At 41.8% G+C, this 13,037-nt stretch overlaps 1 protein-coding gene across 3 annotated transcripts in view; it reads right to left on the bottom strand.

Moving 5' to 3' along the window:
• WDR17 (WD repeat domain 17) overlaps positions 1–13,037 on the bottom strand; it is a 65,166-nt gene that overhangs the window by 28,542 nt on the left and 23,587 nt on the right. For all 3 annotated transcript variants that reach the window (XR_008933504.1, XM_056855253.1, XM_056855254.1), the window contains exons 7-11: positions 11,918–12,105; positions 9,881–10,049; positions 8,919–9,010; positions 5,511–5,593; positions 1,847–1,933 (exon numbers count right to left, since the gene is read on the bottom strand). Coding sequence is in view for 2 of the 3 variants with exons in the window: in XM_056855253.1 (XP_056711231.1) it covers positions 1,847–1,933; positions 5,511–5,593; positions 8,919–9,010; positions 9,881–10,049; positions 11,918–12,105 (619 nt within the window). In the remaining variant the exon portion in view is untranslated. The remainder of the gene's footprint in view (positions 1–1,846; positions 1,934–5,510; positions 5,594–8,918; positions 9,011–9,880; positions 10,050–11,917; positions 12,106–13,037) is intronic.

Genomic DNA, 13,037 nt, shown 5'->3' with positions numbered 1-13,037 from the left:
ATCATTCAACATAAAACTGGCATACAGAGAATTCTTGGCTTGATTTCATTTTATCAATCAAGGGAAGAATTGTTTTTTAACGAGGACTGTCATGCAGGTAACAATTTATGATTACATGCTGTAGCGTATCGTGTTGACTCAAACCACATACACATAATTCTGTCTCAAAAGGAATATTTTTAAACCTGCCATTTAGTACTACTGTCATTCGGTTTAGTATACAGGTGCTAGGTGAAAATTAGTGCTCCGTGACGAATTTCGCTCTTGAAAAGTGCTCCATGATGAATTTCGCTTTTGAAAAGTGCTCCATGACTCAGAGCATTTAGGAACCTCTGGACTAGAGCTACCAGGGGAAACGTGGGGTCCTCTGAATGAACTGTAGATGCCCTTGCACTGAGCCACATGCACTGCAGATGCCCTAGTCCCCTCTGGGTGGCGGCAGAGAGGAAGAGCTACATTATTTACTCATGGACTACACTGCTGCATCAACTCTCATTATTATATTCTTTTAGCAACACATTACTGTAAATTGCTTCTGTTTTTATTTTGTTCGACATTATTTTACCGTCAGCAGTTATTTTATGATGTGCCCACCATCTGTATTATTTCTGAAATAAGGCCCAGAATAGGTATAACTTTTCAAGGCTTTAGTTACAGCACATGTTTCCTAAGATTTCATTTCAAACGATTCTCTGAAAAAATACTTCACTAGAAAATGTCTTCAGCACATACTTTTAGCAATAAATAGGTTTCCAAATTTTTTGGAAATAAATCTACTCAGAAACAATGAATTGTTAAAAATTATAATTCATAATGCATGGGAATTAACTATTCAAGCATATGCAAGGTTTTAATAAAAAAAAACCTATTTAACACATACCAGAACTTGGAAAAAATCTATTGTACACTGTTAAAATTAACATGGAAACAGTTCCCAATTCACATTCCACATCTGTGGAATGACATTCAAAGCAAGCTTTGTTTTTAGCACAGTTTTATCAAGTAACTATGGAAGTGTGGAAAACCTCTGAGGGGGTGGGCATTCAAATAAGGATATTTGGCCTGTCTGATGCCCCAAAAGCTTCCAGTACAAATTTTAATGTTTAGCTTTAGTTGAATGTAAAAGGTAAAGTTAGTCCCCTGTGCAAGCACCGGGTCATTACTGACCCATGGGGTGACATCATATACCGACGTTTACTAGGCAGACTATGTTTATGGGGTGGTTTGCCATTGCCTTCCCCAGTCATTTACACCTTACCCCCAGCAAGCTGGGTACTCATTTTACTGACTTCAGAAGGCTGAGTCAACCTTGAGCGGGCTACCTGAAACCGACTTCCATCGGGATCAAACAGGTTGTGAGCGGAGCTTTTGGCTGCAGTACTGCAGCTTACCACTCTGCGCCACGGGGCTACAGTAGTTGAATATACTGACAGACAATCCTGGAGCAGAGATTAAATTGGTTTGCAGATCACTAAATGGTTTAGAAGTATCGCTTTCGTCAATTAACTGCAATGACAGTAGGATCCCTAGGTTCAATCAACTTTTCAAACTACCTCTCTCACCTCTCCACTGCCATTCTGATCACAGTATTACTCTATGAGTTAACGTCATAATGAAAATTTAGATGGGTGATAATCGTCAACCAAACTTTCCTAAGATGTTTGGATCTCTCACTACTCTCAATACTGTCAAGCTATTCAAGGAGGTAATTATACCATCAAGCAGGCCTAAACCCAAGCAAATTGTCCTTTGTAAGTTACCTCAATTTTAAAACAAGCTTGCCTTACTTTTTATTCTTTGAGGCTAGGGGTAAATTGTATGACAATTATACGGAACCGTTACTCACTTATTGTTTTGACTCCAATCACAGCCAAAAACTGCAGCTGGATGTTTGTACTTGTGGAGAACTTTGCCATCAATGGTCCGAATAATACTGAATAAATTGCAATATGGAAACATAAGCCAGAAGTTCTCAAATCATTTAGACTACAAGCATTAAAGTAATTTCATTTATTTAACAGCAGCAGCTTTCTGGAAAATAGGGAAGAATGGGGGAGGGATGGTACACCATCAACAATAGAAAGCAAAAGGAATCAACCCAAAGATGTAATATATATTTAACAATTCCCTAGTTACACACAATACATTTCTAGCTTATGTGACTGACTCCGCAGTGGGGAATTACGTGTGTATTAAAATCCAAGAAAAAAATCTAATCAACTGGGAAGAGCCATGCACCACTAAACATTTTCACTATATTTCTGTGCTTGCGCAGGGGGCTATTTGGAGCCAAGCTCAGAAACGGATTATATTAAACAAGCAGGGTACCTGCAAAGACTTGCAAGAGAACGTCTCATTTCCCTCTGCCCCACTAGTTCCTCCTTCCCTTGTCCTGCTGATTTCTCTCCTTCCCACCTACCAGCCAACCAAATTTGGCCCAATATGGCCCATTTGCACAGTCCCAGTCCCAGTGGTGAACCTGGGACTGGAAGGGAACACCTCATTTTCCCCTTTCCTACTATTTCCTCTTTCCCTCCTCCTGGAAACCCCCATATCCTTGCCTTTTCCTGCATCCTTCTCTACTTCACACTTAACAACCTTTTATCTGCCTCTGATCTTAATTATTTACTTCATTTATATCTTGTCTAGTTCCACAATGGGGACCCAAATCGGCTTACTTCATTTGCCTTGCCTCCCTTTTATACTCACAATAACCTGTGAAGTAAGTGAGGCTGAAGGTATGTGACTGGCCCAAGGTCACCCAGTGAGCTTCCATGGCAGAGGGGGGATTTGATCCTGGGTCTCCCATATCCTAGCCTGAAACTGTAACCACTACACCACATTGAATTCCATGGGACAGCTGCTGATGAACAATGACAAACAGCCAGTCATTGATAAGTCATGCAAGTTGTGTGGTAGCAAGTCGCTCAGTGGTTGCTGCCAGCCTAGTCCCTCATAGTCCAAAACAGCCTGGAAAAAACTTTGCTCCCTCTCCCTGCCTTTCATTGACAGAAAATAACCAAGGCATATAGGTTGGCACTACTGCTGTGGTTGCCTAGCAATGACCACTGAGGGAACTTGTTTTTTAAAGCTACAGGTGCTGCTTCTATTATTTGGTGTTTTTTTTAACACACACACCCCGGTTCTGTCTGTCTTCAAATCTAGGGTGTTTTTTCAAACCTAGGGCTTCCCCCTCCAAAAAGATCTATCTTGTCTGTTCATGGCTCCAATCTCTGGATTTAAAAATCCACAGATCTGACCATTTTTAGAATTAGATATACTGATTCTCATATATATTACAAAGCATTTTTGTACACATATAGTTCAGAAATATCATAGGACATGTGACTGTATACATATATAAATGTGTGAAATTTCCTTGTGGCAGACTCTTGGTTCATATGGTCCAGCATTATCTGTTGTGACTGGTAGTCAGAAGGCATCAGGCAGATATGAGATTCTTCCAAACTGGAGATGCCTGAACCTAGGGTATTCTGTACATATGCTATGTGCTGCTACTAAGGGCCAAACTACAGAGAGACAGAGAGACAAACAGGCTTGGAACACTGCCCTGGGGGAGGAAAGGCTCCTGCTTCCCCGCCAAGCCATAGCCCCATGCAGAAACAGCACTGGAGTTATTTTCCCATTTGTTCTGCTCCATATGCACAGAATACTCCACATGCAGCAGCAAAAATGGAAAAATAATTCCCTCCCAGCACTATTTCTTTGTGGGAAAACAGCTTCAAGGGGGAGGCAGGAGCCCTTTCTCCCCTCACCATGCAGTGGTGTTCCAAACCTGTTTGGGGTCTTCCTCTTTTCAAGACATCATTCCCTGTAGCTGCTATGTGGTTGCGAGGAAGCTGACATGGGTCTGAGGAACCTGGACCCAACTCTTTAAAAACACTAACATGTAGTTCTCCTCTAAGCTATGCCACTAAAAGAACACCGTATTACTACAGAAAAAATATAATAAAGAATGTTAGTGCATGGTTTATACCAGTTAAGGTTTTTTCGTGGATTGTCTTCCTTGCACTCTTTCACAGTGGAAGAACTATACAAGCATAAAACACACTAGATAACTGTAAGGAATGTATTAAAATGATATTCTCATTGCACCTTTGGGTTAGTCCCTTTTGCTTTTACTGGCAATATCATAGTCATTCTCCACCAAGAGAAAAGAGCAAGAGTCCAGTAGCACCTTAAAGACTAACAAAATTTCTGACAGGGTATGAGATTTCGTGAATCACAGCTCACTTCTTCCAATGCCCAGCATCGTAAGAAGTGAGATGTGACTCATAAAAGCTCATACCCTGCCAAAGGTTTTGTTAGTCTTTAAGATGCTACTGGACTCTTGCTCTTTTCTATTGCTACAGACTTACATGGCTACCCATTGTGATCATTCTCCACCAAATATACACTCATATATTTTCAAAAGTGATATTCCAGATTTTCCCGGGACACCAAGAAAGGAGACCACAGAGACCCGCCAGACATTGGCATTTATGCCTTTCTGTAATGGTCTGCGTAATGATAGTGAGACCATTACATAGGCAATAAAATCCAGAACCAAATAAATGTTTAGGGTCCACCCACACAATGCAAAGAAGTGATAATGTCTCAGCTACTGAGGGCTGGCATTTTGTACCAGGAGCACTTTGCTCCAGATATGATATAAATTTGGAGAAATTATTTTCTTTTAAGATTTCTTTGCCCCTGTTATTCCTTCCTAAAAGTCTTTTTTCCTCCAAAAGGATTTCCTTGCTACTCAACCTTACAGGCTGCTATGCAGGGGTAAAATGGTTTCCTTGTGAAGCATGCCTGTGTATAGTCATATATCTATAACAATCGTGTGTGTGTGTGTGTGTGTTAAGTGCCGTCAAGTTGCTTCCGACCCATGGCGACCCTATGAATGAAACCCTATGAATAACAATCATACACATCTATTTTCCATGCAAAGTACACATGCTGGGAAGATGCAGCCTATGCCTGCACACACAATAACCTTCATGTGGGTTGAATACTTTCCCCCTACATGGTACCCCTAATTTTTTTTAGTAAAAGTGTGATGTCTGATGTAACCTTCCTCGAGGGAATACACAATACATCTCCACCTTCTGAAGCATAAACCTGTCTAAACAAAGAAAGGCAATTCAGAATTAGGTCTTCTAACCTTAATGAGGTATGTGTGTATGTGCATGGTTTTTTGGTTGTTTTTGTTACAGGGACACAACTAACAGCGCAATCCTAAAGAGAGTTGCTCCAGTCTAAGCCCACTGATTTAAATGGGCTTAAACTGGAGTAACTCTGCATTGGATTATGCTGCAAGTCACTTCCCTGTTATTTGCTGGAATATATAACACTTTGTTAATACCTGTGTTGAAATCAATTTTTCTTAGATCATCAAAGAATTAACAAATACTTCTACCAAAATTATAGTAAAGAGTGCCTTCAATCGATAATAAAGATCACTTTTAATAGACAGTACTGATCATCTTAAAATAGAAACTCACCAGAATCCATCACCACTGCAGGTTGCTATCCTTTTGGAATCTTTATGACTCCATGCAATGCAGAAGATGCCACTCTTTCCATGCTTCAAAAAAGGCAAAATGCTATCAATAAGAAATAATTCACCTCTTTTTTTCTCTTATTCACTGTTCTGTGGCATTTATTTCCTAGAATAATTCATCTGTGTTTTCTACCAGTCTTCAAATTTGGTATATATACGTACTCCCCCCACCCCACACTTCTCTCAACTACAGCAGAGCATGGCCTCTTTGGGGAACAGCAATCTTGGCCATTTGTATATATGCATACTTTAATTGGTCAACAAGAAGCCTAATGAACTAAAACTCTAGCTATGTGACATGAAGGGTGGTTCAGCTCAGAACTGAGGCAATATCTATAATCCCATTCTACAACCAGTGAAGTACACATAATTAAGTACCATTGGGGTCAGACAACATATGGTGGTAGACCCAGTGGTTCTAAACATGGGACTTCCAAAATGTTACAACATTCCCCTTGGTGGTGGTGGAAAGGGCCATCAAGTTGCAGCTGACTTATGGTGACCCTGCAGGGTTTTCAAGGCAAGGCACAAACAGAGGTGGTTTGTCATTGTTGGCCTCTGCATAGAAGTCTTGGACTTCTTTGGTGGTCTCCCATTCAAATATTAACTAGGGTCGAGCTGCTCAGCTTTTGAGATTTGACGAGATTGGGCTAGCCTGGGTCAGAACACACTCCCCTTAGCTCATTTCAATAGTTGAATTCAACTTTATGAGTTTTTTTGTTATTGCAAATTTTGTGGCTTGGATCCAGAGAACTGTATGTGGAAACAGATCTTTGCCATCTTCTCATTAAGCTGCAGCTACCTAAAGACCAAGAAAACTGCATGAGGCTCTGAAAATACAGGACTGGTCTGAGATGTGGTATGGGATTACAGCAATAAGGTGGAAATGTCCCCTCTTTGCACGAGCAGAAGTATCCAACCCTGCATTTTAAATTGGGGGGGGGGGACGGGGAAATCTAGTGTCTGATGCCATCGGTTTCTAAAATTAGCTTGGATAAATAACATTCTTCGTTGTTTCAGAAAAGACAAATATACTTGAAATATTTTGGTCTGGGTCTTCAGTCTTTTGACTTTATGATATAGTGGAGACCCTAATTTTTGTGGGGTCCAGGGTAGAAGAAGAGTTGGTTTTTATATGCTGACTTTCTCTACCACTTCAGGGAGACTCAAACCGGCTTACAATCACCTTCCCCTCCTCACAACAGACACCCTGTGAGGTAGGTGGGGGCTGAGGGAATGTGACTTTGCCCAAGGTCACCCAGCTGGCTTCACGTGTAGGTGTGGGGAAACAAATCCCGTTCACCAGATTAGCCTCCACCGCTCATGTGGAGGAGTGGGGAATCAAACCCGGTTCTCCAGATCAGACTCCACCGCTCTTAACCATTACACCACGCTGGCTGAGTAGGGTAGCTACTCATTCTGGCTCTCTCATTAAATGAGCCCATGAAAATCAATAGAACTAAGCTAACTTAAATTCAAAAATTAATTTTAACTGCATACACAAATAAGACAACATGTACTCTGTGAACTTGGTAGTTTAGGAAAGCACTTGCTACTTAACAGGAGTGGTGTGGACAAGCTGTGGGAAATTGAATATTCATATCATTAATGTATGGATAGGAAACCACATATCATTATAACACAAATGTGAAACTATGTAATTAGTATCATTGTATTTAATAATAAACTTGACAGTTGAGGGCTAACAACAAAAACATCACAACAGAGCAGGTTGCCAGCCTCCAGGTGGGGTCTGGAGATCTCCTGGAATTTCAACTGAACTCCAGGCTACAGAGGTCAGTTCCCCTGGAGGAAATGGCTACTTTGGAGGGTGGACTCTATGGCATTATACCCTGCTGAGGTCCTTTCCCTCCTCAAACCCCACCCTCCTCAGGCTCCGGCCATAAATCTCCAGGAATTTCCCGACCTGGAGTTGGCAGAGCCACCCACAGACAAGGCAGGGCTTCTTCATACTTGGAGGACTTTCCAGGTGTACAGAAAAACATGGCTTTGTATATCAAAAGAGGGGGAATACAACAAAACAGCCTGATGAAGATTCAAAATGCTTCAGAAGACATGGGATGTGAAGAGATGTGTCAGTGAAAATAAAAAGGGAGAAGGATAAGCCTGTTCAACCCCCAGAGAGCTTGCACAATCCTAGAGGAAGAGACTTTCCCCCACCCCCAAATACCCACCCTTGTGATTTCTTACAGGCCCCAGTTTTCAGGAAGTACTGGTTACTTGCAATGAATTAGACATGAGAGCAATTTACAAGGAAAATGCCATCCCATACACACATGTAATGCTTTGGGTTTTCAATTTAAAATGCACTTATGCCCAATTCCAAAATTGTTATTTGGGAAGTCATATGTTACCATATGCCTCCAAGAGGGCTTCAGAATGGCTCACAATAAATTCAAATTAAGTTTCTTAAAGTACTCCAGGACCAAGCAAGGCTTACTCCAAAGTTTCTTAAAGTACTCTAGGATCAAGCCTAGATTACTAAACCGATTAAGAGATCGGTTTAGGAATTCTAAAACAACACCTCCTAAAATGAAAACTTAAGGAAAAAAATGAGTATACATACAGAAAATGTATTTGAACCCTTCTAAATCTCAGGCTTTGGATTGTCTTACTGAATGTTACTATGCATAGATCTTACTCTTCATAGTGGTATTTCTGAGAAAATCTCAGGGCGGTAGATTCCAGCCTGCCTGCAAAGCTAGTTTTTAAGTAAGATAGTATCGAATGCTTTCCGGTGAACATTTTCAGCATAAAAGGAGTGCCTTTGGGGGTTGGAGGCTGCAATGCTACAAACATACTGACAAAAAATACCCTTGATCACGTTGGCATTTTTGCTGCCTTTTGTATTCCTCACACAATAGCTTCTTCAGCACTGTTTTTTTTTTTTTTTTTTTAGAAAAACCGTATTTTCTTCTTGCTAGAAATAGGGACGCCAGCCTATCTGGGATCACCCAGTGAGCATCATAATGCCATGACACCACAACAGCCCATCATATTTGATTGTGGGACGATATCATATAGCCTATTAGGAGAGAGTCTGCAGCGCTTCCTGGGTCAGCACTGCCCTCACTGTGAACACAGTCGCCACAATCCCTGAAAGAGGTAGGTTGCTTTTTGCGGCTGACTGAAGTGTTCGCAAAACGTGTCCCATTTTGGTCATCCCTAGTTTTTACTGTACAATTGTAGCTCACACTACTCTTCTATTTAGTGCTCTTTGAGGAAATAGGTTATCAGTAAACACACTGACTGAACATTTCCCTGAACCACCATTAACTGGAGCTAGAGTCTCATTTATAAGAACTAAAACAAAACGAACTCATCTTACCTCACTGAAACGTGTTATCATTTTGCCCCGTGAGACATCCCAGATGAAACCGCCATTTCTGGAAGTTCCACCAGCTATGCAGTTCAAGTCTCCTTTAGGAAGGCATTTGTTAAATAAAAGAGAGAGAGAGAGATAGGAGGCTAGCTATGTACACATACATCCTTTGCTATCCCAAAGGCTATGACCGGTAATATATTTTAAAGACTTTCTAGCACTGAAAACACAACATCGTAACCCCCCACCACCACACACACACACTGTTCTATTAGACTCCCTCGATGTTCTGATTTTTGTTTCACAGCAGATTTACAATGTGAAGAACACCTTGCTCTCCTGCTTGCCAATTATTCCGTTTCACATCCCACTTTAACACCATGAAGCAAGTTAAGGTTTCCAGTTTTCTCTGCTTCCTTTCACAAAATGTGCTAAGTACATTCACTGCTCCTTGTTCATAATGATATAACAGGAGGCCTGTCCTTTCTCATTACATGACACTGGTTGTATATTATTACTTAGCAAGGACTTCTCTTTGTCCTTACCGAGAGGCACCAGTTTTAAGCCAGCAGCTGTCAAAGTGCAGCTATTTAGCATTTTCATGCAAGTTCTATTCAGTAATACAGAAATGAAAATTCTGCACCGCTGTAAGCCAAACTTGACACTAACCGAAGCTGGAGCAACCGGTATGAATCAGACAAGCACATTCATATTAATTTATCTTCTAACATTTATCGCAAATATTCACTGTTGTACATTATTTATTCTGTTTCTCTGGGCTTCTCATATTGCAAACTTAATGAACAGAAACACGCTTTTAAAAAAGTTGATGCTTGTACAGAATCACCATACATGCACCAAATGGTGATTTACCATTCCAAACAACAAAAAACCTATAACCCGTTTTCAGTGTTATCTTTTATATACAGAAATTACTATGAAATTATTAAGGCAAATAAATTTCTCACCTGGAGCCCATGAAAGGGAATATATGACTCCTTCATTACCGGGAGAGGTGTAGACGGCTGTTAAAGTATTTATATCCCACACTTTTATTGTCCCATCAAATGATGCTGTAGCCAGTAGGTCAGGATTATCAGGTTTGAATTTACAATCAAAGATGGTTTCAACATGTCCCTAGAACAGTGGTCGGCAAACTCATTAGTCTAACAGAGCCAAATATCAACAGTACAACGAGTGAGACTTCGTTTGAGAGCCAAATTTCTTAAACTTAAACTATATAGGGGCTAGGGAGAGAAAAGTGCCATTTCCACACCAAACGTCAGCAGGCAGCTTCCAGAGCGGTAGCCGGGGAGAGGAGACGCTGCCCAGGTGGGTGGGAAGAAGGGACATCCTCGGGGGGGGGGGGTGCTGCTGCGGCTGCCGGCGCTGCTTTCTCCTCCTTCTCTTCTTCATTCCAGCCGGGAAAGTCTTGGAGGGCAGCGGCGGCAGCGCCCTGTCCTCCTCGTGCGCTCCAGAGTGAGGGCGGGCGAGGCGGCCGCGGACCTTGGCTCATGCCTCCCCCCAGGCGGATGCAGGAGCCGCCGCTCCGCCGACTTTTTTTTCTCTCTCCACAGCCCCCAAACCAAAACAAGCGGCGGAGTCTGTGTTTATGAATCCAGCCCCCTCCAGCTGCCACCGCTGCCGACACTCTGTCTCACTCCAAGGAGAAAAACACGTGATGGCGCCTCTGAGTGCCCATCTCCAGCCCCTTCAGCAGCAGGAGCAGCAGTAGGAGGCGCCAGCAGCCTAACTTGCTGGCATGGCCGTCTAGCCCGCCTTTCCCTGCCCGCTGCTGCGGCGGCGGCTTTCATTCAGCACCGCAGCGAGCGCGCTTACCTTTGGGCACTCGGAGCCTGGGGGGGGGCGGCCTGATTGGAGCGCCTGCCTGCCTTTCAAACCGTCGCAGGCTCAGGAAAGCCAGACGGCGAGGCACCCAGGCTTGGTTGAGAAGCACGGCGTAGTATTTTTTTTCTCTTCTACTGAAGAGAGGGGAGGGAGCGGGGAGATGCCATTCACCCTCTCCCCACTAACTCCCATAGGCGGGAGAAGAAAGCTCTGTCCCTGAAGAGCTAAGAACCAATCCCCGATGAGGGGGCGGGGCGGCTTCCATAGAGCTCGTGACCCGCTTGCCCGGGCTTTCCGTTTGAACTGGGACTTGCCTTTTGGCTTAAAGGGTGCTTTTTAAAAATTTTATTTTCCCGTCACCCGACCAACCGATGCGCCCGCACGTGTTCATTTGTGGCAGAGCCGCACTCTAGGGACCAAAGAGCCGCATGCGGCTCGCGAGCCACAGTTTGCCGACCACTGCCCTAGAACAACAGAGGTAAACCCCATTATGACAGCTCTTTACTCCTCACATCAGTTCAAGGGAAAATTATATCTGATGACATCTCTACTACAGCTTTCTAAATCTTTTGTTTTTTTAAAACACTACAGCAAATATAAAAGATACATTGAGGATGCAACTAATGATTTTTGTAAGGAGGTTTCACACATTCCAAATCTTATCCATTAAGCATTCTCCCTGTGTTTCCAGCGATGCATTCGGGCAGAGAACAATGTGTGATACGGGAAATTCCTAGATACAGCCAATGGGAAGGGCCGTAGCTCAGTTGTACAGCATATGCTTGGCATGCAGAAGGCCCCAGGTTCAATCCCAGGCATCTCCAGTTAAAGGGACTAGGCAAAAAGGTGATGTGAAAGACCTCCGCCTGAGACCCTGGAGAGCTGCTGCCAGTCTGAGTAGACAATACTGATGGAACAAGGGTCTGATTCAGTATAAGGCAGCTTCATGTGTTCATGTCTATCAAGAAATAATGTCATCACTGCAGTAACTGCAAATCTGTGTTACCCTTCATCATGGAAATTTCTGCTGCCTCTGTGAAAGGTTCCAATCACATATTATATTCTCTATGTCAGTACGTCCCCAGGGATAATAATGAAGCATCACTTGAAGATTATGCCTGTCTTACTTAAGTGATCAGAAATTAGAGTAAACATACCAAATCTCTAAGAAAATCCCACTTCTTGGCTCCCATGTCATAAAGCCCCACTCCACCATCCATGAAACAGCAGACAGCATGCCCAGGAGGGAGAGAAAAGGCTTGGTTTTGGGTCAGAGTTGGAGGAGGGACAGCCTCACTTGTAGATGACATGTGATGATTTTTGTTAAGAGACTGTGAAGAAAATGCTGAATTAAAAGATAAAATATATTAGCACATTTTTTTGAATCTGTCATATTTACCACAAATAATATTACTGGCAACATGACATTAGTAGTTAACAGGTTTCTAGTATAATGAATCTTGCATTTAAAAAAAAAACACATTTTAACTGGATATAAAACTAAAGTTTGGATGTAGTAACTTCTTTTGCTAAGTTAGCAGTCTTGCTCCAAAGGAGTCTTATAAAAGATTTGTTCTTCTGGAGCAAGACTTCTACTTTTTAATTTTAACAAAGCAAATTAATAAATACATTTCAATAACTACTTATTCTCAAGGTAACACAAAGACAAAAGCATATATACATGTAAAGTTTTACAACTGTGCAAAGAAACATAAGGTTGTACATTATCTTGAGATGGATTGTTCCAGTGGATCACAAACAATGCCCATCTTTCTATTAGACTCCTAACAATGGGGGAAAGATCCAACCGTAAATCTTGAAAAATGAAAGCATATAAAATGTATTATCTCCAAACTTTTCAACTTTGTTTTTAACTTAGGAATTCCATATATTTAAATTAAATGAGAAAAACTGAAAAACAGCAAGCAAAGAAGCAAATACTGATCTAGGTCAGTGGTTCCCAACCTTTTTTTGACCGGGGACCACTAGGACTTTTTTGTTCGGTGCAGGGACCCCAAGGTTCAAAATAAAAATTCTGAGAATTTGAAAATAAACTTTAACTGTTAGTTAAACATTAAACTTAGAATAATATTTGAATATATATTTTTATAATAGAGAACTTTTAATTGAAAATATTAATTTATTATGGGTTTATAATTTTGTTTTGTGGACCTTAATTTAGTTCTCGCGGACCCCCGGTTGGGAACCAGTGATCTAGGTAGTCAGGAACTCTGATCCTAAACCCATATTTGCAAGTCCCACCAACATTAACAGAAC

This window comes from Euleptes europaea, chromosome 9, assembly GCF_029931775.1.
Source record: "Euleptes europaea isolate rEulEur1 chromosome 9, rEulEur1.hap1, whole genome shotgun sequence".
In the NCBI taxonomy this organism is placed as follows: domain Eukaryota; kingdom Metazoa; phylum Chordata; class Lepidosauria; order Squamata; family Sphaerodactylidae; genus Euleptes; species Euleptes europaea.
Note: the sequence above shows the minus strand (reverse complement) of the source record. Positions and strands in the feature narration are given on the sequence as shown.